The 26,387-nt window shown below is 42.5% G+C and overlaps 1 protein-coding gene across 1 annotated transcript in view; it reads left to right on the forward strand.

Moving 5' to 3' along the window:
- plcl1 (phospholipase C like 1) overlaps positions 1-26,387 on the forward strand; it is a gene marked incomplete at its 5' end in the record, with an annotated part of 145,340 nt that overhangs the window by 76,680 nt on the left and 42,273 nt on the right. The window contains 6 exons of the mRNA XM_079253692.1: positions 589-663; positions 1,116-1,403; positions 1,484-1,780; positions 5,720-6,111; positions 10,958-12,080; positions 13,497-13,673. Of these exons, the coding sequence (XP_079109818.1) occupies positions 589-663; positions 1,116-1,403; positions 1,484-1,780; positions 5,720-6,111; positions 10,958-12,080; positions 13,497-13,673 (2,352 nt within the window). The remainder of the gene's footprint in view (positions 1-588; positions 664-1,115; positions 1,404-1,483; positions 1,781-5,719; positions 6,112-10,957; positions 12,081-13,496; positions 13,674-26,387) is intronic.

Consider the following 26,387-nt stretch of genomic DNA (forward strand, 5'->3'; position numbering starts at 1 on the left):
ATTTGTTTGAGATAATTTCTGAAGTGGACTTTAATAATGTCTAAGTAATATTCTTGTTTGTTTAAGTGTTAGTTTTGTAACACAGGACTCTGCAACTGTTTTCCAGTTAGTGATAAACTGCATACTTATCTGAAACTAGTAAAGGATCCATATTTAACATGAAAATCAGTAACTGGTATCAGAGGTAAAGATCTTTCAGTATTAATCTGCAGATTACTTACCTAAACTAACCCAAATTTAAAGATTTTATGTTTGGATTACCCCATTGACTGCAAGGGTGTTCAAAGTCGGTCCTCGAGGGCTGCTTTCCTGCAGGTTTTTGACATATTCCAGCTACAACACACTTGACTCAAGTTATAAGGATCTAACAACCTATGAACTTCAGTACAGACTCAATAATCTGAGTCAGGCGTGTCTGAGCAGGAATACATGGAAAAACTTGCAGGATTGCAAGTTGGGGCTGGACACACTTGATCTACTGAGACTCGGAGGGGGTGAATGTGCTTAAAATGTTTGACTTTTTGTTTTTAAAATGTAAGAAATCTTGACATTTTCACCTTCAGGCCGTCTGTTTTTGTTTCTTCCCAGGATCCCTCGGTGCAGAAGGCAAGCGGCGGCAGGAAGAAGACGGTGTCCTTCAGCAGCATGCCCTCTGAGAAGAAGGTATTTTACTCTTTCTGGCCTTTTCTAGACTGCTTTTGTTTTCACTCAGACAAGAATTAATTCAGTTCAATTCAACTTTATTTATATAGTGTCCAATCATGGCAATGCCATCTCAAGATGCTTTACAGACAGAAAAAAAAAACATAATGAAGGCCAATTAATAACAGCCTAAAAAGGGAAACCAACAGATTGAGTTGGAGCCTCCAACTCAATCTCCCATCCTGAGCAAGCACACTGGCGACAGTAGGAAGGAAAAAACTCCCTTTTAACAGGAAGGAAACCTCCGGCAGAACCCGGCTCAAATTAATGCCACATAGAGGCTTTTGTGGTCTTCTTATCCCTGAATCTCTTTAATGGAAGTGCAGAGCTCGATGCACAGAGATTAAAAAGAAGAAAACAAGAATCAAAACTTTGTTGCACCCTAGAAAGTAGAGTTTTCTGCTTTATTCTAGGTGAGCAGTTCCGCCGACTGCTTGGCGTTCATGCAAGGCGGGTGTGAACTGAAAAAGATCCGGCCCAACTCCAGGGTCTACTGTCGGTTTTTCACCTTGGACTCGGATCTGAGCTGCTTACGCTGGGAGCCGTCCAAGAAGGACTCAGACCGGGCTCGGCTGGACGTCTCCAGCATCCGAGAGGTGCGTACCGGGAAGAGCACGGAGACTTTCCTCCATAACGGTCCTCTGTCTGAGCACCTTGCGGAGGAAGCTGCCTTCTCCATCATACACGGTGACGAGTATCAGGTAAAGATTTGCTTAACGAGAGCGAACAGGTTAAAATGTCATCATCCATCCGCTAATCAACAACTGGTTGCTCCCTGCAGTCTCTTGACTTGGTGGCGTTGTCAGCGGATGTAGCTAACATCTGGGTGACGGGCTTGCGCTACCTGCTGGCCCATCCCTCCATCGTTGGAGGAGCTGGAGGAGGCGGTGGAGGAGTAGCAGGAGGGCCGGGTGATGGAGGCGGCGTTGCAGTAGAAGGCAGCTTGGGAAGCAAGATGAGGAGCGAGTGGCTGGCAACGGAGTTCGCACAGGTGGACGAAGACGGCTACGGCATCGTCTCGGAGGATGTAGCTGTCGCCACCATCTGCAAACTGTGTCCGGGTATCAAGGAGGCGAAGGTGAGACGTTTACGAGTTTTATCAGCCATTATTATTCATTTCCACCTGATTCTGTTTCCCTTCAACTCTGCTCGTATTTATAGTTTCAGCTTGTGTTTGGAGCCACAGCATGAAGCTGTTTTTAGAGAAAAGTCTTCCATACTTCCATCCACAGCTCCCCCAGTAACTCGCACAACATGAAAAATCCCCTGAAATTAAACGGGTCGTTTAGGCTCCGTTCAGACTGCAGGACTTGCTGCTCATATCGGATGTTTTTCTGAAATCCAAATTTTTTGAAAGTCTGTTCACGTTTCCGATCAAACGTAACTTGTATGTGATCTCCTGTATGAACCTCATGCGCACCAGAAGCGTCCCGCATGCGTGTGACGTCTTTGTGTTTGCAGAAGTAAATATGGACGACAGCAGAGCATTTGCTACTTTAAACGTTTAGTCCAACCGTAGCCACAACGTTGTGAATGGGTTCGTTTTAAGGAGACGTTGACGGAAGAGGAAGGTAAAAGTTTTGGTCTTTGTGGAGCTGTGGCAGCAACAACTGTAGAGAGAAACGTTTGGGTTCGGAGTCGCAGTCAGGATTGGTGGGAGAGTGATGTGAGCGCATTTACCGATAAAGAGTTCATAAACAACAAACGCAGAATAACGACGTTTGTCACGTGTCGGATTAATGCGACCTGACCGTTCAGACTGACGTCGCATGGCAAAAGATCGGATACATATCGGATTTAGGACCACATATCCAAGCGGTCTGGGTTGCATTAGAAAATATCAGACCTGTGTCGTTCAGACTGTTAAGAAAAGATCAGTTACATGTTGCATAGGGGCTCAAACACCGGATTTAAGTCGCTTCAGCCTGTAGTGTGAACGTAGCCTTAGAGTCCTGACTCTGTTTGATTAAATCTTTGGTGACTGGGGTTAAAAATAAAACTGCAGGTGTCACTTCAGCTCCAACCGCAGTGCGAGTGATTTCTTTCCGAGTGGGATTTGTGGTTCAGTAGGACGTTTAATCTGTCATCACAGCAGATCTGTAGCTGTGCAGCGCTTGTTAGTTTGGAGTTGGGATCCACCGTCAGGCTTCATGGCGCATGCATGCAGATTACAAACACTGCTCGGACAGGTAAGGAGATAGTTTTGTTGCGATTACAACAATGAGGGAAGATCCCTGCATGTCCCGGCGGAGAGCAGAAGATGAAATGATAGAAATGAGGGAGGAATCTCGGCTGCGTTGGGATTTCTCTTTCAGTTTAACATCCTTACTGGAATAATAGCAGACATTTTAATTATTCAATCTGCTATATTAATCTAATAGTTATGATTTGGACTGAAGTCCCAAAAAAATATATAAGCTTTCCTATAAAAAAAAGAAAAGAAAAAAAAAATGATCTCCTTCTTAAAGCGACTTTCCGGCATGTCCCCCAAAGTCCTTCGTTGGAAGTTTTTATACATAAACCCACACTGGATAAATAATAATGCAATAAAATCCATGTTGTTTTAGTTTATTTACATGTTGAAAGCTTTAACAACGTCCTCCAAATATTTCACGCAGCACTTCATAATAAATGTTTTTGTGTTTTTCTTATATTCGAGTTGCTTTTAAGGGAAAACTCGTCTGAAAATGTGAAGAAAATATTAATTATAATGTCATAATTTTGTTTAGATTTGAAGCAAATTAGACGATTTATGAATTAATCAGATTTTACAGTAGTTTTTTTGCAAGGCCCCATGTGGGACCCCAAAGCCCTGAGTCTCAGAAGTTCTTATGTACACCATGTTTTGCAGAAAAAAAAAGAGAAGAATAAAACTAAACTTGAATGAAACTAATTTAAATAAAATTAATTGAATTATTTTAATTAAAACTTATTAAATTTAAACATATAGTATGGATTTCAGTTGAGTTGATTTAATGAAAATGAATTGCATTAAACTGAAAAAAATTAAACTAAATTCAATTGATAGAACAGAACTGATTAAATTAAATTTAAACAAACCTAATTAAATTAAATTAAACAAATAACGGGTGGGAAAATTTAATTGAAAAATCAAAAATCTGGGATTTTTTTGCTTCACAATTTTAAAATAAATTTTTTGTTAAAAATCTTTTTTTTTTTCAAACAAATAAAAACAATCCATTATAAAAATGTTATCATTTTTTATTGTTTTTATTGATCTTTTTACTTGTCTTCTGGGGTTTTATAGCAGCAAAATGATGATCTGGCTGCTGTGTCGTTTTTTTCTAATTGAAGTCAAGAAATATTGCGAGCAAAAAAATAAGTTTTAAACATTTATTTTGTTTTAATCTACAAAAATCAGCAATATTGTAAGAATTGCAATTTAAATTGAATCGGCACCAAAAAAATCAGAATCGAATCTAACCGGGACAAAAGTGTATTGTCACAGCCCTAATAAATAATACATATTATTTTGAAGGTAGCTAATTTTACATATTTTTTCTTTGTATAAAAAATGTGACATCATGTAAATTGGCTTCTAAAGGGTTAAAGTCAATTGAATAATTTAGTAAGACCCAACTGATTTATTGGTCAGCCAATTAAATCAGCTGATTACACGTGTCACGTGGATTATTTATTTACAAAATAATCATCATCGGCTTGGAGTTTTGTCGGTTAAACACAGATTTATTCAATAAATCTGGGAGAAAATAAATTTTCTGCTTTATTTCTAATAAAACAGTAAATGCTGTAAAGTGTCGCGTGCAGAATGACGTCATTGCGACTTTTGGCCACTAGATGGAGCTCTGACGTACAGACGTAAAGCTACAGTTACAGGTGAGCGGAGCTTGCCCTCAGGTAAATTAACAGCAACGTTGTGAATGAATAATGACTCAGAATGTCTCCGGTTTCAGTTTAATCCTCTTTGCTATGTGTAATGAAGAGTGTTTTTCGCTCTTATACCACGTAGCTGTAGCTACGCGAGGTTAGCATCACGTTAGTGTACAAGTGTACAAAATATCTGAGAGTACAGAACGACTGTTCATCACTCCATCAGCTGCGTGTTGAGGAGCGTTTTCACAGGTTTTGGTGTTTACTTGGTCAGAAAATACTGGAAGGTTACAGAGGCTGTAATAGCAACCCAGTGTGCGTTATGTCGGTCTGTTTGTGACCATTTTATACTTTGAATGCAACTTTTCCGAATGTTTTGACATTTGAGAAGGCATGTCTAGTTTTTATTTTACTTCACGAGTCATTGCTTCATTGTAAAGAAACGAATGGAGTGAAGACAATGTAATTTAACGTTAAAGGCAAAGAGCTGCATCATAATGTTTTCCCAGTAACTTACAGTAACATACATATATGACCTAAATGTGAAGATAACTCCATCAGGAAGACAGATGTTTCATACTGTTTTGCAGGTGTTTGAACTTAAAAATTCCTCTGATGTAAAGTTAAACAATCACTAAAGAACAAAATACTGTGAAATGTTTTTCACTGATAGCTTTGTTGTTGTTAGCATTGCAGGACCAAACATTAAGTTATTTGATTCTTTATGCATTTTCAATTAAATAATGAATTAGTTATTTAGTTTTTTTTCCTGCCAAATATCCTAATTGGAATCATCCTCAAAAAATAAAAAAAGAATCCACATCGGTCAGGCCCAATTATTTAATATTTTTGGATTTGATCTTAAATTTGATGAAAAATTTTTAGCTTTAAGGTGGAAAAAACATTAATCTTTCATGTTTTCATGGCAGTTTTTGGAGAAGACCTCTTTGTCTAATGGGTAGTAGATTTGTCCGCAGTTGACCTTGAAGGAAAATTTAAGTTGAAATTTCAAAGTCCTTGAGGAGAAACTAAAAAAATAGTCCCACCGGTGGAAAAACGACAAGAAACGTGTCCAAAAAGTGAAGTAAAAATGACCTAAAAGGGTGAAGAAGGGTCAATCTGATTTATTTCTGCAGGTCAGTCACAGTTTCGCCTCTTTCCTCAGGTTCGTCTACGCTTCAAGGAGATCCAGCGCAGCAAGGAGAAGCTGACCTCTCACGTGACACGCGAGGAGTTCCAGGAGGCCTACTGCGAGCTCTGCACCCGGCCCGATGTTTACTTCCTGCTGGTGCAGCTGTCCCAGGACCGCGAGTGTCTGGATCCGCAGGACCTCCGCCTCTTCTTGGAGACAGAGCAGGGTCTGTCTCTGGCTACGACCGAGGGCTGCTGGGAGCTCCTGAAGCGATACGAGCCATCGGCCCAGGGCAGAGAGAGAGGACTGATGGGTCTGGACGGGTTCGCTCGCTACCTGCAGTCCACCGAGTGCCAGCTGCTGGACCCGGAGCACCTGGGGGTCTGCCAGGACATGAACCTGCCTCTATCCCACTACTACGTCAGGTGTGTTTGGCAGGTTTTCAACATGCATGTAGAGGATTTTTGGCCAAATTTCATACTTTACATTCCCACTGATGTTACCAGAAGGTTTGTTTCAGGGGTACACCAAGCGGCAACCTCCGTCGATTAAAAGTGAAGCCGATGCAGAAGTGCATAAAACTGCAGTTCCCCCTTCATCCACTAGGGGCTGCAAAACAGAGCAAATCTCCATAGACTCCCATGTTAAAAAGACCAACTTCACAGCAGGAATAAACATGTTTACAGCAGAAATAAACACGTTTACAGTAGAAATAAACAGGTTTACAGCAGAAATAAACATGTTTACAGTAGAAATAAACACGTTTACAGCAGAAATAAACATGTTTACAGTAGAAATAAACACGTTTACAGTGGAAATAAACATGTTTACAGTAGAAATAAACATGTTTACAGCAGAAATAAACACGTTTACGGTAGAAATAAACACATTTACAGCAGAAATAAACATGTTTACCGTAGAAATAAACACGTTTACAGCAGAAGTAAACATGTTAACAGCAGAAATAAACATGTTTACAGCAGAAATAAACACGTTTACAGTAGAAATAAACATGTTTACAGCAGAAGTAAACACGTTTACAGTAGAAATAAACACGTTTACAGTAGAAATAAACAGGTTAACAACAGAAATAAACACGTTTACAGTAGAAATAAACATGTTTACAGCAGAAGTAAACAGGTTAACATCAGAAATAAACATGTTTACAGCAGAAGTAAACAGGTTAACAGCAGAAATAAACATGTTTACAGCAGAAATAAACACATTTACGGTAGAAATAAACATGTTTACAGCAGAAGTAAACAGGTTAACAGCAGAAATAAACATGTTTACAGCAGAAGTAAACAGGTTAACAGTAGAATTAAACATGTTTACAGCAGAAATAAACACATTTACAGTAGAAATAAATACGTTTACAGTAGAAATAAACAGGTTAACAACAGAAATAAACATGTTTACAGCCTGGTTCAAAAATCCATTTTAGGTTTAATAGGTCAGGTTTACCTTCATGACAACTGTGGAGGGAGTGAATTTTTTTCTAACTCGCCCGTTTAAAAGTAATTTAATCTCAAAATTTGTCATATTTAGAGGCGTGTCCTCTTGATTGACAGGTACCGATCTCCTGCTTCAAGTCAGAAGAACGTAGAACAACCGCGGTTTTTAGCCGGTTAACAACTTGACTTAGCTTTAGCCCGCTTACCTCTGTTAGCTGGTTAGCTCCTGTTATCTCCAGGTTAGCTCGGTTAGCTCTTAGCTACAGAAAGCTCGGAGTTCGCTCGATGTCAATCATCCACCATGATGCTCACAGCCCCCCTCTCCACCTCTTTGCCCATATTTATATTTTCTTGCCGAGACGACGTGCATGTCTCTGCCAAGATGGTGATGGTAGGAACCGCCCACCGAGCTTCAGTTCAGCTCTTCAAAAACCTACGGGTGACGTCACGGAGGCTCCACCCATCTTTTTATATACAGTCTATGGTGTATACCAAAAAGCTCAGACAGAACGACAGCATTTGTATCACATGTTAGCGTAATGTAAAATGTTGTTCACACTACAATAACCAGAACAACCATCTACCTGTCAGGGCAAAGGAGGGAACAACGTAGATTATATTGCAAGCTGATTATCCTGACCTCACATAAACAGCTGGATTATTGGAAAGTCTTCATCCTGGATGCCTTCTTTTTTCTGCCTATGTCTGCACGCGCACAAGCAGTTTTTCTGCCTTTTGTCCCAACGTTTTGTGATGAACATTTAGAGAAAATTCCAACCAAGGTGAAAGGTTTTTTCTTTAAACTGGCTGTGCCACATCTGTGCATCATGTGCTTTATTTGCTTGGAAAATCCATGTTTGTGTGCATGAAGCCTAAAAAAATTAGAGTTTTTGTGCGTGAAATAAAACTTCACAGCTGTAATAAAAATAATGATCTGCAAATATGTCTCAGATTTTACAATATGTGTCAGAATTCTTGTGGAATTAGATCAGATTTTATCCGACAGGTTTTTGAGCAAAGTTTTTACCATAAAGTGATGCTAAAGGTTTCAGAAACCTTACCAAACATGATCAATATAGAGTGTTAATCAATGACTAATCAGTGATCTTGCCTTGGAGTTACTCTGCTAATTCATTATACAGCTTGCATATGCAGGATGTGATTTTCAGAAACAAATATAGAAAATGTGATGTAGCCTTCAGAAATACTTTGGTGTAAATGACATGAAAGTAACTGTCCTGAAAGGGACATAATGACATTAATATTTACCGTCTTTAAAGCAAGAAACAGGATGGAACAGCAGAAAAACTTTCTGAAATGCTCAGAATCAGGGAAGAACATCTCTCCCATGCAACAAAAGTTGAGTCTTAACATCACCAAATAGCAAATATGGACAAAAGGCAAACATTGCATCGCATAGCCAGAAAAAGGTGTCTTTAATGTTGCTTCCAGCCAGAGTTTAGACAGCTTCTCTTCGCTGGATTCTGTTAAGAAACGTTGAAAATAAAGCTTCGCTCATGCATCTCTGTGGGTATTTAGCTGTAAAACATGTGAATGAGTTTTAAGTTGCACATAGTGTTTAACGTCTTCAGTAAAAACCTGAAGAAACTGGAATTTACCCGGATGTGCCCCACCATCTGTGCATTAGATATAATATTACAACATAAGCAAAACAACCGCAAACACACAGCATGCACTAAGGTTTTGAATTGACCTCAAGTGTGATTATCTCCACTTCCAGAAAGCTTCCTGTCCTCTCAGGGTGTATCTGCACAGATGACCTGATACCCCCAGATCGGATTACATCTGCGTGTATATTTCAGGTAGTCGTTGTGGTTTCAGCTCAGCACATTTTCATGCATGCATCTGCTCTGCAGAGAGAAAACGGCCATGTGTCTTCTGGGCTTTCAGCTGATTCATGTGTGATTTCAGATAAAAATGCTTTTTTTTTTTTTTTTTTTTTAACCGAGCTCTGCCAGCACAGTTTTTAACCACTTTGTTGCAGTGTCAGAGTATTCACACATGGCTCTGAATGAATTCGCTCTATGCCTCCTTTAATTCATCCGCCAGATGGTTCTATTTACTCACTCCTGTGTGAAAGCCACCACTAAAACCAGCATTTGGGAAAAATATGCACATTAAGTTGGACATATTGTGCCAGTATTACATTACACAATATGTTTGGTCTTTCTTTGTTTTGTTTTTTATGGGTGAAGCACCTCTGAAACATATTAAATAAACAGTGTTAATGTTTTTATTTTTGCATGGAAAAGTGCTTTTAAAAACATCTTTGATGGTTAAATTCATACTTGAGATTTCACCTTTAATGCTGTTTGATATATACAGTTTCTGAGACCTTTAGGATCATTTTATGGTAAATATGTTACTTGAAACCTTGTTATACTCAATCTGACTCTTGTCTTCTGCCTCCTGGTGGATGAAACAGTATAATTGGGTCAGACTTTAAAGGGATTTTTCCATTAATCACTAATTTTATCAAAACAGAAGGGTAAAAGTACGACACATGGTTTGAGATTTTCACACTTGTGAAGGAATAAGGATGCTCCTTTTCTACATTTGGTGGCTTGTTCCACCGTCATGGAGTCTGGACTGGGTCTGGCTTTTAATGAAGGGATGGCAGAACCATTTGATGGTCCTGAAAGGAACGTTGTGGTCCAGAGGAAGCTTAAATAGCTGCTGCAGACCCAGAAGTCCGCCTGGCGGCAATGCTACGTACATGGTGCGGGAAACAAGTAAAGCTCAATAAGAAACATCAGCTGGTTGAGCATGTATGTAGTAAAATATGCAGAAACTCAAACTGGTAACTAGTACTGACACATTTTGATTGAATGTCTCACTAATTGGCCGGAAAGACCCATTTCAGGGTAGTGTTCTTACATCTCTGGGAAACATGCAGATTCTTGCTGAAATGATGTGAAGATAAAGATGCGATTAGATGACTGGACCATAGGAAGTGGTGTACATTGCAAAGAGATGGGGGCCCAGCATGGAGCCTTGGGGTTTGTGAAATAGGATGTGGTTGTATGTCTGTGTCGTAGTTTAATGTATCAGAACCGCTGCTGTTACGTCAAACAAGACAAGAGCTGCTGACTGAACCTGCTCTTCTGTTAGACTTAGACCTGAGACGTGCTTTCCATAGCCTGATGGATGGGATGGAGGTGGGGAGGCTGCTTGATATGTCTTGACCGGGGTTGATAAAAGCCAATTTGAATCCTACTTAGGGCTGGGCAATATGACCTTTTATTAATATCCTCCTATTTTTATGGCATGTCATGATATACGATATATATCGCGATACTTACCTTAGCCTTGAATTAATGCTTTGGTGCATACAGTCACATCAGTAAGTTGATTCAAGTGCAAGTTTTGTGCAGTGCATAACAGCACTAAGAAATAAAACTATAAACTAAAGTTCTTTCTTCTATAATTGAGCTACTGTAATAAGACTAAAAAAAAGCACAGATTTTCAAAAAACAGTAAAATGAAAATTAGCTGCCTGATAAAGTGAAAATGAAAAAAGCGGGTTTTGTCCTTGTGGCATAAATCAAAAGTTAAAATTAAAAAATAGTCGAATTTGTGCGTCGTTTGTTGTACCTTTGTGGCGACACTTTTGCGACATACTTTGCATACGACAGTTGTTTGGTCCACTTCCTCTCTCCGGTATCCAAACCACCGCCAGATGATGGATCCTGTACTATTTTTCTTTGGAACAAATTCTTCCTCCATATTTTGTAAGAGTTCTCTGAGTTCTCTGGATTTATTTTAAATAAAACACCTTCTTTCTTTTCTCCCTCAGCACCTCGTACCGCTCCTACCTGCTGGACGACCAGGTTCACGGCAGGGCAGACCTGGGAGGGCTGATCAAGGCTCTGCAGTCCGGCTGCCGGTGCCTGGAGCTCGGAGTCACCGATGGCCCAGAGGGGGAGCCTCTGCTTGGCGTTGACTATGGACCAGAAATCTCCAGGCACCATCATCATCACCACCATCACCACCACCATGCACCTGTCACTATCCGCTCTGCGCTGGAGGTGGTCAACAAATACGCCTTCCTGGCCTCCCAGTACCCTCTCCTGCTGTACTTGTGTCAGCGCTGCTCTCCGGCCCAGCAGCGCACCATGGCGCACCACCTAAAGAAGGTGTTTGGATCCCGTCTTTACACCCCAGAGGCGCTACCGGTCAGCCTGGGAGGCCGAGCTACAACCTTACCCTCCCCTGAGCAGCTGAAGGGACGCATCCTTGTCGTGGGGAAGAAGCTCTCTGTTGAGCAGGAGGGCTCTGATGGGGAGGTGTCAGAGGAGGATGAGGAGATAGGGGGAGGCGGGCCCTTGGCGGGACGGAGAATGACCATCCCCGGTGAGGAGGAGCTGGGTGTGGTCTTGGTGGTGCCGCCTCCATCTCAACCCAGGAAGCTCCGTCTCCACAAAGAGCTGTCAGACCTGGTAGCCATCGCTCGTATCGGCAGCCGCAGCTTCTACGCCCAAAGAGCCAGTTACAAGAAGGCTCAGCAGCAGTCGCCCCCCAGCAGTCCTTCGTCCCCCGGCTCACCGATGCCTCCTGACCTGCCTTACTGGACAATGTGCTCCCTGGGCGAAGGGGAGGCCGGGCGACTGACCAGCGAGAGCCCGGAGGACCTTGTCATGTTCACAAAGCGCACCCTAACCAGGGTACGACCGAGCTCAGTGCGTCTGGACTCCAGCAACCCAAACCCACAAGGGTACTGGAAAGGCGGGGTCCAGCTTGTGGCCTTGAACCAGCAGACACCCGGCGCCATGCTGGACCTTCACCGAGGCCGCTTCTCGCAGAACGGAGGGTGTGGTTACGTCCTCCGACCAGCTGTGATGAGAGATGAGGTGTCGTATTTCAGTGCCCACACTCACGGCTGCGTACCAGGAGTCCCACCTCAAACTCTGCGCGTCAAGGTCCAGTTGTTGTTCTTACTCATGTAAAACTGCCGGTTTAATCCGGTTGTAATTGCTGTTATCGTCCGTATTTATGGAAAAAGCCCGATGAGGAATACAACAGTCTAAATTTAACAAAGATAGATATTCTCTTTGATTTCACATTTGAGTAAAATGAAGTATAACGACACCAATTTAAGCATGTAAAGCAGGGGTGTCAAACTCCAGTCCTCGAGGGCCGGTATCCGACGGGTTTTTGTTGTTTCCCTGCCCCAACACAGCTGATTAAAATCAAATGGATCCAGAAACTTCTTGTTAACCTATTTATTAATTTCAGTCAGGTGTGTTGGAGCATGGAGACAACAAAAACTTGCAGGATATCGGCCCTCCAGGACTGTCATGTTATGGGAGCATAGATGGATCCAGCACCTAGTGGTCACTACTGGTATTGCACGTGAAGATGCATCTGCTCCAGGTTTCGTTGTTTGGTACAAGTGTTCCTCTTGCAACACGTGTTGCCTCAAATCACAGTTGTTTTCATGTTTAATTTGCAAAAACACAGATGTACAGCAGGCCTTAAAGCTGAAAGGCACTGTAAGCTGAAAAAACATAGACAAATAAACTCAACTCAACTTTATTTATAAAGCCCTTTAAAGCAACCAAAGTTGGGACAAAGTGCTGTACATCAGCCAAAAATTACCAGATGATTAAATAACACAATAAGACAATAGAGCATACAAGGAATAAAAAAAAAAAAAGAAGAAGAAATAGTAAATAAAACCAAAATATAGCACATTGACCAGAAGCAGACTTATACTAGGTTAAAAGCCAAGGAATAAAAATGGGTCTTAAGATAAGTTTTTAAAAAATAAAGTACAAAGGGAAGGCGATAACAATACGTGCAAAAACTCAGAAACCGAATACAGAAATGTTGCACTATGAAGAGCTGAAATCTGGAAAAAAAAAACAAACAAACCCATCAGAAAGTCCTGACCAGCAAGAAAAAACAAACTTAAAATTCTCTGTAAGCCCCATGACGGCTGTCAGATGGTTGACGCCTAACCTGATGGTGAGTTGCCACGGCAACGGCAGACTTGTCCGAAGCAGCTGTTTTATCCTGGAAACGTTTCCTTTGCGGACTACAAGGCATTTGCTTCTGATTTGTTTGTGTCTGTTTTTGTTTTCTTACGTTGCAGCAGGTCGAGTTGAGCTCTCAAAGCTTCACAACAAAACCTGGATCACAAATTTCCAAACTCATTTCTGTAAACAATCAAACACAACGACAACAAACTAAATCGGAACGAAGCCAAAACATCAGTCTGGTAGATGCAAAGCAGAGCAGGAAAGACATCTTGAGCTGCAGAATAAGATCACAGCAAGTAAAACCTGACTGTTGGTGGTTTAAGTGACTTATCGGGACTCTGGTCTGCTGTGCAGGTCATCAGCGCCCACAACCTGCCCAAGCCTCAGGGCTCCGGAGCCAAGGGGGAGGTCATCGATCCGTATGTGGTTCTGGAGCTGCACGGCGTTCCAGCTGACTGCGCCGAGCAGAGGACTCGCACCGCCGCTCAGAACCAGGACGACCCGCTGTTTGACGAGACCTTCGAGTTTCAGGTACGGCTGCTGGTCAGCGTAGCCCGGTGGTGGCGCAGTTTTCACTAGATGTTTGGGCGAAAACCTTCAGCTTGTCTCACGATTTTTTCATTATTCGTAAATTTGTAAAACTTTGTAAAACTTCGGTTCTTAAACAAACAACTCCAAAGAACTTTAAACTTATTTTAATTCATGCAGAGAAAGTCAATGTCTAGTGACCAGTAAAATAACAACATAATAACCAGTAAATAATGAAAAATCTAAGTATCTAAACATGAAAATCTATACATTATAAATACATTTTCTCCTGATGAGTGATCCTTTTAGAAAATATTATAAACAACCTGAAGTTTCATAAGAAAAGCAACATTTCACACCGTATGAGGATGTAATTCATGACTTTCTTCACCCAAACACACAAAAACAGACGTTTAACAACCATTTCTGAGCACGTGTGTGTGAGAGATCATTGTTTGGCTGGAGTACAGAAGGAGTTTACTTGCTCAAGGTATCTGTTTCATATATTACCACCCATTATAAAAGACTAAATCTTACAACATTTCATGTTTGCTTTAGCAGCAACGCTTACCTTCAAACCTTTAGCAACAGCTCCTCTCCTCAGGAGGCCGACTCCGTCTGTCTCCTGTCACGACACAACCAGAATAAATGGAGTAAATCTTCACAACTTTAAGTGCTGTATTGATAATCTTGGTCTTTACAGAAAACCTCAGACGTGTGAAATAAAAGTGTTAAGACATAAAAAACTGTCAAAGTAAATCTGCCTGGTGCACATTTTTTATCTCCACTTTGAATTAGTTTCAGTCTGGATTTAAATTGCACCAAATCACTGAAACAGCAATTTTAAAAGCTTTTACAGACCTTTGAACTGTTAGAAACTCGTCCTGTGGTTATCAATGGTGAAGCACTCGAGTGGTTTTGGTCCTGTCGCTCCAATAGGAGCTTTTCTGTGTTTCCTCGGGGAAATTGTGGGATTGTGGTCTTTGAGGACTGGAGTTGGAGCTGTAAAGCTTTGTACGGTTGGAGCAGAGCTTCCTGCAGCGCCTTACCGAGCACATCTCTGCTGTTTTTGTCTGCTTTCATGTCAAGTTTAACCCTCTGGGGACGCCGGCACCGTCGGCGATGCCAGGGACCATGTTGTGTTTAATCCAGCATAGCTGTCGAACCATAAAAGATAGAAACTTACTTTTTTCCCCCTCTTAATCGGGAGACTCCAGGCTTTCAGACGGTAGTTCCGGCATCACTGCAGCCAATTCATAGGTGATACAGTGTTGTGTCAAAATAGGTGTTCCATCAGAGCCTTGTCTTTGGCGCATGACATGTGTTTGTCCAATCAGAGCCGACGATGCCTCAGGAAACGCCTCCAAACGGTGTCAATCACTCTGCATCGGTGTCATTAGCAGTCGGATAGCTGCCTTCTGTATTTACAAGGCTGATAAATGATGAAAACAGCAGCTTTTACGCACGTATACCATGCATAGTTGCTCAAACAAACATTTGCATTACTCAAGTAGTTTATTTAAACATAAATGACACGACGGCGTTGTAACAGATGTATAAGTTGGTAGCAGATACAGTGTGTGCAGCTGACAGTGATTTCAGAAAGCTGCGGTGCTTCAGTCCCCTTCTGTACCTTTAGTCATGCTTCCAAATTATAATACTCTTTATTTCAAGCAAAGGAGCCTCATTTACATAGCAGTTTATGATATTTCAATTAAAAAAAAAACAAGGTATAGGACATTATGGGGCATTGAAAGGTGGAGTTTATTAGCATTTAAACTATAAAAAAGTCAGATTTATTTCTCTAAAATACCCTTGGTCCAGAGGGTTAAGGCTTTAGTCAATGTCTTTAAGTGTTCTTATACTTGTGGAGTTGCTGCAGCCTGACACTCCATCCAGAGCTCAGCTGCCCAGCTCCCGCTGGCTGTTCCTGAAGCCGGGCTAAAAACCCGGGCTGCACCCAGACCTTCTCCATCTTCATGACTCTTTAGATCTAAACTGAAAACCCACCAAGTCCAGTTCAGTCCATAGTGTCTACAATTACTGTAGCTTATTTAGTTTATTAGCTTAGCAAGAGAAGAAATGAAGATATAAACATGCAACACCGCAAAGTGGCCAAAGTAGTGGAGTCTTTATCAACGTACGTATGACTAATAGTGGATCCATTTAGAATGAATGTAGGATCAGCTGGGAATCCCTGTATGGCTGGAGCTCTGACCTCTGACCTCTGTCTAGTTATGCCTTCAGACACACATCGCCCTACCTGACGTGTTTGGACAGTAATCATTCAACCTCACTAGAGGTGTCACTGGATGCTGTGTGAGGTGTGTAGCAAAGGAATGGTCACATTAGCAGAAATCAGAGGCAGCGCAGAATGCATACAAAGGAAGATGAACAAACACGACATCAACTGACTGGTCGAACTCAGACAACTCCTGCTGCACCCCAGCAGCAGTCCATACAAAACACTATGATTCCTGCTGGGAAACATGGACAGGACCGCTCTGAACGACATGAAAAGGAATGCAACAAACGGCGTTAGGGAAAGATCCGGTGCAACAAGAACACATGAAGTCAGATATAACGGACTGCTGCCAACGGAGAAGGCCACAGTCATCCGCACGCAGCGCAGTCGCCGATACCGGCGTTGGATTATGGAGACCAGAAAGCGAGCCAACGCACCGGGACGAGGGGCTTTCCTGCTCTCCTGGAGCAGCATCCTTCCCCAGGGGGTGCCGTCCACATGCCATCCGCCGCCTCAGTGAACATCAGCTGACGTATACGTTAGCTAGGGGCGTTGTCGGGCTGTCGCTCTGATGAATGGGGTCGACACGTCGGCAACGCCTCAGCGAACATCGCACCAGCCAGCGACACCTCCGACAGAAGATCCCCGTCTGGTGGGCCGACGTTCCCGCTGAGTGACAGCATAAACCACAGAGTGCACATGATTCATGTAGTTTCATTTAGGTTTTATTTGCGTCTACTGACGCACTTCGATCATCTGAAGCTGTTTTTAATGCGCTGCAGAATAAAGTCCTGACTGAACTGGATAAAAGTAAAGTCACGTCAGATGAGTAAATACAAAACTAGAAGCCAAACCGTGAAGCTGAAGAGTTCTACGTTTGTTTAAACGCAGGTATGTCCAGGTTGGATTACCTTTCTCAGGTACCAGACTGGAAATTAACTTCTCGGTAGGAGAAGACGTTACACTGAAAAAACTGAAATCTAAGATTAAAAATCTTAAACTGAGTTCACATATGCATATTTTTTTAAAGGTAAGATAATTCTTAGTTTTTATGCCAGAGAATTCCTCGTTTTAAGAGTATTTTTACTTGTTTTGGGAAGTCTTGACAAGCCTAATTTTCTTCTTCTGTTGGCAGATAATTTATCTTTATTTAAGCCACATTTACCTAATTTTTGTTTTTATTTTCTTGTTTTTTAAGGCTGAGTTTTTACAGTATAAATCTTCAGCCATCTTTCCACTTTCTCTCTCAGCTTTAGCAGTTTCTGCTCAAACGTCGGCGTCAGGTCTTCAACTTTTATACGCAGGATTTTTGGTTCTTTACAGCACTGCTATTCTCTAAAGCTTCTTCCATCCTTCATCTTCTCAAAGCTGCAAGAACAAGAAGAAGCGTCTTGTTCGTCAGGTCCATCCATCCTCCAGGAGAAGCAGGTCTGCAGCGGGGTGGGGTCACTGCGGGGGGCAATGTCTGCTTTATGAACCCGGTTGTTTCCTCCACCATGTTTTTCCCGCCGTCTTTGTGTTCAAGATAACTCAAAAGGTTACGGAGGGATTTTTATAAACATTTCCAGAGTTGTTGGAAATGTGAAAATGAAGAAGTGATTAAATCCTGGTGGTGATCCGGATCACCGTTTGGATCCAGGAATGTTTTAAAAGGATTCTTTAACATTGTGCTTGGTGGAGGTTTCCGCTCTCCGAGTTTCTAGTTTCAGATTTAACGAGCAGCTTCGGTCGTGCACGCTGCAGGGCGGGTCGTGCACGCGGCGGGGCGGATCGTGCACGCGGCAGGTTCCGAGTGTTTTCATGTAAAAATGTTGGTACTTTCTCACCACCTCGATCAGCTGTTTTATCAAAACAATCCGTTTTACCTGCAACAGTAAAAACGCGAAGCAGCAACTCCACTTCCTGTTTCTCCGTGTTAACCACGCCCACCTCACATGTCCAACCAATCACACGATACTTCTCGCAGCCCCGCAAGAAAAAAGTTCTGCAACCCGATGTGTCGAGAACTGTCTTCAAACACGTCCGCGAGAACAAAACGACGTCATTTTCTTCTCTGAACCTCGAGAACAAGAAGAAAGTTCCGGCTTCTGGTGGAGGATGGAACAAGATTTAGCCTGAAAAACTGAATCTGCACAAATAAAGGGGATAAAGTGGTTTATGTGGATTTGGTTCACCGCTGTGAGAAGTAACCTACATGCCCAAAACCAGCCTCTCCTGCTGAGATGATGCATAAGGACATGTGTGCGTTTGTGTTTATGCAACAATGTGTTCATTTAAGGCGCCGATTTCACAGTTTATTTCTGCGTTTATTCATTTTGACCCAGATAAAACCCTAAAATTTACCTGATAAATGTCGGCTCTATGTTTTTACAGTTAGCTGCAGTTTGAAAAGCTGTGGTGTAAAACAGGTCAACATGTCAGAAACTGTGTTTATTTGGAGTTTTATTTGGCTTTGTTTGCACAGTACTAAGGAGAGCAATTATTTGTGAAAGCCTTTTATGTAACTGCATGACAGCTCCTTATTCTAATCCTGTTTGCAGACTGCTAAATGTTTCAGCTTTAGCAGAGGCTGGTTTGTTTGGCGGGGGGAACGGCGGCGTGCTCCGCAGCGCCCAGTTTGCCTGCATACGGATGTGGACGGAGACGTTAAAACTGAAGTAGTTTCCGTCTGATTTAAGTGTTTAAAGTTGATTTAAAGCAAAGTGAGGTGAGAAAAAGTCAACAAGGGCTCCAGGTCTGCTCTCCTGTCGGCTTTGAAAGCTGATCCCCGAGAGCGTGACCGAGGGGGGTCGAATCCATCAAGACTCCAACGAGGTGTTTCCATGGATAAACTGATGTATGCGGTGAATTTATTATGCCGTGCGGAGTTTGATGGCTTGCTGATTGGGCTTCTTTCACTGGCGAGTCCTGCCTGAGAGCGGCTGAGCCATAATGACAAGCTGTCGCAACCGATATGCAAGGTGTGTGTTTGTGTTTTCTGTGTGTTTGCAAGGAGTGTGTGTGTGCAGCTCCCTGCAGACATAATGTACCTTCAAACAGACTAAAAAAAGAGAGGCGTAATACCTGTAATCAGGAGACGGTAATTGCAGCGGCTGTTTGGCAGGAGACAGACATTAAATGAGATTTGAATGGATGATTTCTGCGTCTGACTCACGTGTGTGTGTGTGTGTGTGTGCGTGTGTGTGTGTGTGTGTGTGTGTGTGAACTGCAGAATTACAGCTTTTCTTTTTTTATCATGTCCACACCTTTCTTTTAATTCTCCTGGCTCAGATTGGACCCAGCGAAGTTTTGCCTTTCCATCACCAGCCTGCCTGCCAGCGGCTTTATTTTTTTTCTGTGGTGCTCGCACAGTGAGGAAACATCCGTCATGCGGGCAGCCGGACCCCATCCGTCAGAAATGTCAGCAAACAGTGACGGAGAAAAAGGAGGGTTCCGCTTTTTATCTCACTTTTCATAAAAAAAAACAACTCAACAAGGCAGACGCGGGCGCTTAATATGATGTCGGGCATCAGCGAAATCAACGGCGTTGCCGTGGTTACAAGCCGACCCTGTAAGAGGTCCTGAGATGGATTTCTGCAGGAAACTGTAGTGCCCTGCAGGTTTAGGTTTTAAAGAGAAGAAATAAACAGTTCTTGTGCTTTTTTCCCTTCTTTTAATACTTTCAGAACTTTTTTCAGGTGTTTTTACGTCAAACTTTGCTCAGTTAGTCGTCAGTCTGCCTCCTCCTCCTCGTACCTCCCCGTTCAGTGGAAGCCACAACTCCTCCACCCTGTAAGGCAGGGCCGTCCGGCTCCAGTAGCTTTTTTTTTTTCATGTACCTGCTCCAACACACCTGACTCAAACTAAGCAGTCATTGCACAGAGCTTCATAGGCTGTTGGATTAAAGGAAGTCAGGTGTGTCGGAGCAGGGAAACAGAGCAACCCAGCAGAACAGCAGGCGTCGAGTACGAACTTTGGACACCCCGTCGGGTTTAGAGCTTAATTTGATCATGTTGCTAAATACAAGGAATGCTCTGAAGCTCATACAAGTGGACAGAAACTTGGTGGCTGTGGAGGCCGTAGGAGGGTGTTGGAGGCTGTTGGAGGCCGTTGGAGGCCATTGGAAGCCGTTGGAAGCTGTTGGAGGCCGTTGGAGGCTGTTGGAGGCCGTTGGAGGCCATTGGAAGCCGTTGGAAGCTGTTGGAGGCCGTTGGAGGCTGTTGGAGGCCGTTGGAGGCCATTGGAAGCCGTTGGAAGCTGTTGGAGGCCGTTGGAGGCTGTTGGAGGCCGTTGGAAGCCGTTGGAGGCCGTTGGAAGCCATTGGAAGCCTTTGGAGGCCTTTGGAGGCCGTTGGAAGCCGTTGGAGGCCATTGGAAGCCGTTGGAGGCCGTTGGAAGCCATTGGAAGCCTTTGGAGGCCGTTGGAAGCCATTGGAGGCCGTTGGAAGCCGTTGGAGGCCGTTGGAGGCCGTTGGAAGCCATTGGAGGCCGTTGGAGGCCGTTGGAAGCCGTTGGAGGCCGGTGGAGGCCGTTGGAGGCCGGTGGAGGCCGTTGGAGGCTGGTGGAGGCCGTTGGAGGCTGTTGGAGGCCGGTGGAGGCCGTTGGAGGCCGTTGGAGGCTGGTGGAGGCCGTTGGAGGCTGTTGGAGGCCGGTGGAGGCCGTTGGAGGCTGTTGGAGGCTGTTGGAGGACAGTGAACTCATTGTCATGGTGGAGATGATGTGTGCTTTGTGACATGGTGCATCATCCTGCTGGAAGTTTCCATCAGAAGATGCTACACTGTGCTCAGAAAGGGATGGACATGGTCAGCAGCAGGACTCAGGCAGGCTGTGGAGGTTAAACCAGGTCATGTTGGTACTAAGGGGACCAAAGTGGGACAAAAAGATTCTCCGTTTGAACGTCTACATGACTAGATGCAGCTGTGTGATTGGCTGGTTAGATATTACCGTTAAGAGGAAGATGAGCAGGTGGAGGTGATAAAGTGGAGGATGGTGTAGAAACAAATGAATGTATTTCCTTACTTAACAAAAAATTGAATTTCTTTACAATCCATCTTTTCTTATTCCTAATTTTTACGACTGGTTATAAACATTTTCATCCCCTTTTTGTCACTTTTTGTTTTGGATGATCATCAATCAAACCTGTGTGGATTAATGTTGGTGACTCAGGTGGGGGTGAAGAATTTGACCCTTTAAAAGAAAAGAGTTAAAGACTGAACCCATCAAAAAAAATGACCACATAAGTCTGAACATCTTTATCTTTATTTGTCTGTTTAACAAAATCTAAAACAAAAAGGCACCAAACTTTTTTTAAGATATTCACCATGTATGTCATAATTTTTCTAGTTTAATCTGCTTTCTGGTGTTCGTAATGGGCCAAAAAGACAAAAACCAGATTGTGTTCAACAGGATAAAAGTATCATGTATGTTCTGGTGATGGGTTAAAGCTCATGTAGAATCTCTCTCCAAAGCAGCTGAAGGATTTCATAGATGAGTTTTGATTCTTCTAATACTTACAGACATATTTTCTGTGTCGTGATGCGTTTTAGCGTGTTAAACTGAATTTTTTTTGTTAAAATAAGCTCTGAAAGCTTCATGGGATCCGGTCACACCCTTTAACACACACACTGCTGGATGCTTGCAGACAGCTGAAGCAGCTGTTTTACTTCAAGGCTGAGGAGGATAAAAACGTCCGGCTCGCCATGCTTCGGTGTGTGTGACAGCGTTTATCGTCCGAACCTGGAGGACGAATGATTAAGACACACGAGAGGCCTGACTCACGCACCTAAACCGAACACCACAACCTCCACTTGGCTTCGTTTCTGACAGCGTGGACTGTGTTTGCATCGCAGTTCGTGTTTCTGGGTGTGCAGGGTTTTCAGGTGTGTGTTGCATGGCACAGCGGCCTCCGGCCTCGGGTTGCAATCCCCACCGCGAATGAGACGAGCCGAACTCGCTCCTCGCCTCTCCGCATTCCTCCTGATGTCGCACAGGAAAGTGCGACACCTCCGATTCACGACCGATCCGGTAAAAGTCCTCGGCAGCGCTCGGTCCGAGCAGAGCCATTTCAACAAATCCTTGTGTCTTATTAAATTTAATTAATAAAAAGAATTTAAGCTTATTTCGTGTGAAATCAGTTAAACTACTTTTAACTGTTTTTATCCTAAATTAAATTCATATAAAAAAAGAAAGTAGAAACTTCTCAGGTTTGATCCAACAGAACTTAAACAAAAAAACAAAAGAATATAACCAAGAGCTTCTTACGTCGAGTTGGAGTTGACTCGGAGGACGGAAGTCCGATCTGGGAATGACATCTAAATGAATAATATCAACATGAGTGTCACCAGAAAGCAGAATTATACGTATTATATTCCATCCGTTGAAGCTGAAACATATATTTGATGGACAAATTAGGAAAATTAGATGGATTTGCTTTTGTCGTATGTTGTGATGTTTTTGTCTTTTAATTGGATTATAAGCCTCACTTAACATCCTATCACATAAGGACTGCTGGTGGGCTTGCAGCTCCTCCGCAGGGGTGGGAGACTGAGACTCAACCTTCATCAGCAGACTTGTGCAGAGCTTGACATCACACTGCTCAACTCTGCTTATTTTAGTCAGCTGTGTTGGAGCAGGGAAACTGCTAATGCCTTAGGCCTTGTACACACGTAGCAGGTATCTCAAAAAACGCAGATATTTTTCTCAGATTCTTTTAAAAACCTCAGACTAAAGTGGAGATTTGCGGATACTCCATTTGCATGTCTGAACCATAGACTGTATAAAAGATGGGCGGAGCCTCCGTGACGTCACCCACAGGTTTCCAAAGAGCTGAACTGAAGCTCGGTGGGCGGTTCCTACCATCGCCATCTTGGCAGCGTCATGCGCGTCGTCTCACCTGGAAATTACAAATATGGGCAAAGAGGTGGAGCTGAGAGGGGGGGCTGTGAGCGTCATGGCGAATGATTGACATTGAGCGAACGCCGAGCTTTCTGTAGCTAAAAGCTAACCGAGCTAACCCGGAGATAACAGGAACTAACCAGCTAACAGAGGTAAGCGGGCTAAAGCTAAGTCACGTTGTTAAGCGGCTAAAAACCGCGGTTGTTCTACGTTCTTCTGACTTGAAGCGGGAAATCGGGTACCTGTCAATCAAAAGGACACGCCCCTAAATATGCAGAATTTCAAGATTAAATTACTTTTAAATGGGCGAGTTAGAAAATAATTCACTCCCACCACAGTTGTCATGAAGGTACTGGCATTGCAGCGCTGTGCTGTAAACTCCTCCCACAGTCGCTTTGCTTTCATTCAGACACTGTTGCCAACTTGGCGACTTTCTCGCTAAATCTGGAGACTTTTTTCGTTAAAAGCGACTAGCAACAAATCTAGCAGCTTTTACTGGAGTTATTAGAGACTTTTCTGGTGTTTTGGCGACTGACTTGAAGGCACATATTGTTCTGCAGTTACTGTAAGGAAGGAGCAGCGGGAGCCTCTCCCGTCCTAAAGCACTCCCAGGCGGCCAGTCTCAGTCGGCTCCGGCTGCAGGTCCATGTAGAATAACTGCAGTAGGTTGTGGAAGTTCACCTAAACATAGTTTATACCATTGTCAGTGACAACTGGCTGCATTATTTTCCTATACATAGTTCGGCAAGTTAAACACTAATAACCCTCCGTTACGGGGCGTTACCATAGCAACGCGTTAACCAGCTGGTTCAGATCATCTGTCTTTTAACAGGTGAATGAGAGAAACGCGCTGCAGCCTGACAGCGGTTGTTTGGCATAAAAAGTATAAAATAGTTCCTATATAAGCGGTAAAAGCGGATTAAACAACTCGGAACCGTCCATTAGACGGTTATAATGTACAACACGGAGTCTAGAACACCACGACGCGCAGCCTTGTTTATAAATACTGGATAACTGTGTTAAATAATCGAGATCTCAGTTTCAGTCAAAATAATTGTGATTATAATTCTTGTCATAATCGTACAGCTCTACTTTACGTGTAAACTTGACGCTCTTGATGCTCAAAACGCGTCTGGTGCGAACACACTGTAAGAGGACCGGAGCTGCCCACTCCTGCCTTAGAGCGTGTTTGAATTCACCTGACAAAGGTGGAGACCAGAGCATCCTCAAGGCGAGACTAGAAACCAGAGTTTAAGAGAGCAACTCGCCTTCCAGTCACTTTGGATAAAAGCGTCTCTTAAATGACTGTAGAATAGAACAGAATGGACATCAGAGGGTCTGGCAGCTTCGCAGGGCTTAAAGATGCTGCTATAACTACGAAAGACCCTTTTAATACTATTTATATTTATGCTTTGTAAAGTTTATATTTTTACCCGGTTATTTAGATGATGTTGTTGCTGTTGTATCTTGTTTTAATTTGTTGCCCTCTGTTGTGTAATTACTGTTTTCTGTTTACATGTCCAGAGACTGCAGATGCTAATTAGTGCTAAGCTAACACCAGTGCTGTCATGTAATTGCACAACGTCGCTGTCAAATAAACCATAAAGTACACTGATAAAAATAATACTTTAAAGTTGTACATAAAGACCAAAAGGCAGTTTCAAGCCAGAATGGGGGAAAACCTTTTTTTTTCCCCCTCCATTTTTAGTTTTTAGAGAGGGATAAACATGCTAACCACGTTAGCCGCTGTTCCTGTTGTTCTTATTTTCAGTGTTTTGTTCGATGTTTTTCTAATTTTTTCTTATACTTCCAGTTTTTCGCAGTGGTTCCGCTACATCACATTAACATGTTGAATTTTCTCTCTTTTTTCTGTCTTTATGAGATGAATATGAAATCAATTTTTAATGGGCTGCTGAGTTTTAAACGTTTCTTCTTTATCTCAGTGTGGACAGTCTTTTAATTTTCCCAGTCAGGAGTGTATTCTGGAAATCCACTTGCAGTTGCTTTTTACAGCACGAATGGTTGTGTTATTCAGATGAAGCTTTTATCAAAGTGGTAGAAATGTGGATTTAATACTTTAAAAGGAGTAAAATAAACAGGCAGGGTATGCTTCTGGGAGTGTGAAGAGGGAGTAATGTCAGAGTGGGCTGCGGTTGTGAGGATGATGTAAGAACAGAGATTCAGGCTGAGATAATATTTCTTTGCAGCCTTTTCTTTTGAAATTGATTGAATTATCGGCCACAGAGCTGCTCTGCTCAGCCTCGAGTCATCTACAGAAAAACGGGCAAAAATAGCAAAAGCAGAGCGAGCGGGACTGGAGTCGTGATGTCTGATGCCCTCACACATGCATTCAGATGATCACACACTCTGGTGGAGCTGTCTGCTTGGTGAATCCATGCATGAATCTTCAGCTTTTCTTCCCACCAGGCTACACTTACACCTGATGTGACACACTGACCTGTGCAGGTTTCCACACGATGCTGAACTAAACCCGACTGCGACCTTGGAACAAACCACCAATCATTCTTCAGCTTCTTTCAGGAAGAACCAGGAGACGAATGAAAAGACTTGGTTTTAATCGACTTTCATGTTAATTGTCAGAGACAAGACTTTACTCTGTTTGTAGGATGTTAGAGAGCAGCAGGTGTTAGGACCTTCATAAACACCCAGAACGATCAATACCAGCCGTTTGTGTGGAAACTTTTAATCCCTTTTTTAATCAGTAGATCCATGTGGAAACAGATGAAAAACATTTTTCTGCAACAAAAAGGTGGTTAGCACATATATATATATATATATATATATATATATATATATATATATATATATATATATATATATATATATATACATATATATGTATATATATATATATATATATATATATATATATATGTATATATATATATATATATATATACATATATATGTATATATATATATATATATATATATACATATATATGTATATGTATATATATATATATATATATATATATATATATATATATACATATATATGTATATATATGTATGTATATATACTACTCACAAAAAGTTAGGGATATTTGGCTTTCAGGTGAAATTTATGGAAAATGCAATATGTTCATGCTACAGTGATATAATATCATAAAAGTAAGACATTTAAGTAGAAGGATGCACTACTGATTTCCTCATCTCAAAAAATTCATTCAACACAAAAGGTAACAACAATGGTAGTTACACCACAACAAAAAATGTGAACGTCTCAATATCTCGTCATGTGCCCTTGAGCATCAATTACAGCTTGACAACGACGTCTCATGCTGTTCACAAGGCAACTTATTGCCTGCTGAGGCATGGCATCCCACTCTTCTTGAAGGGCAGCCCTCAGGTCATTGAGGTTCTGGGGTGCAGGGTCTCGAGCCTCTACACGACGGCTCAGCTGATCCCACAGGTTTTCAATGGGATTCAGGTCTGGAGAGAGTGCAGGCCGTTCCATTTGAGGTCCACCAGTCTCCAACAGCCGTTCCCTGATGATGCGGCCTTGATGAGCAGGAGCATTGTCGTCCATGAAGATGAAATTAGGCCTGTGCTGTTCATGTAGGGGCACAATCACTG

The sequence above is a fragment of the Telmatherina bonti genome (genome assembly GCF_933228915.1).
Source record: "Telmatherina bonti genome assembly, chromosome: 15".
In the NCBI taxonomy this organism is placed as follows: Eukaryota; Metazoa; Chordata; class Actinopteri; order Atheriniformes; family Telmatherinidae; genus Telmatherina; species Telmatherina bonti.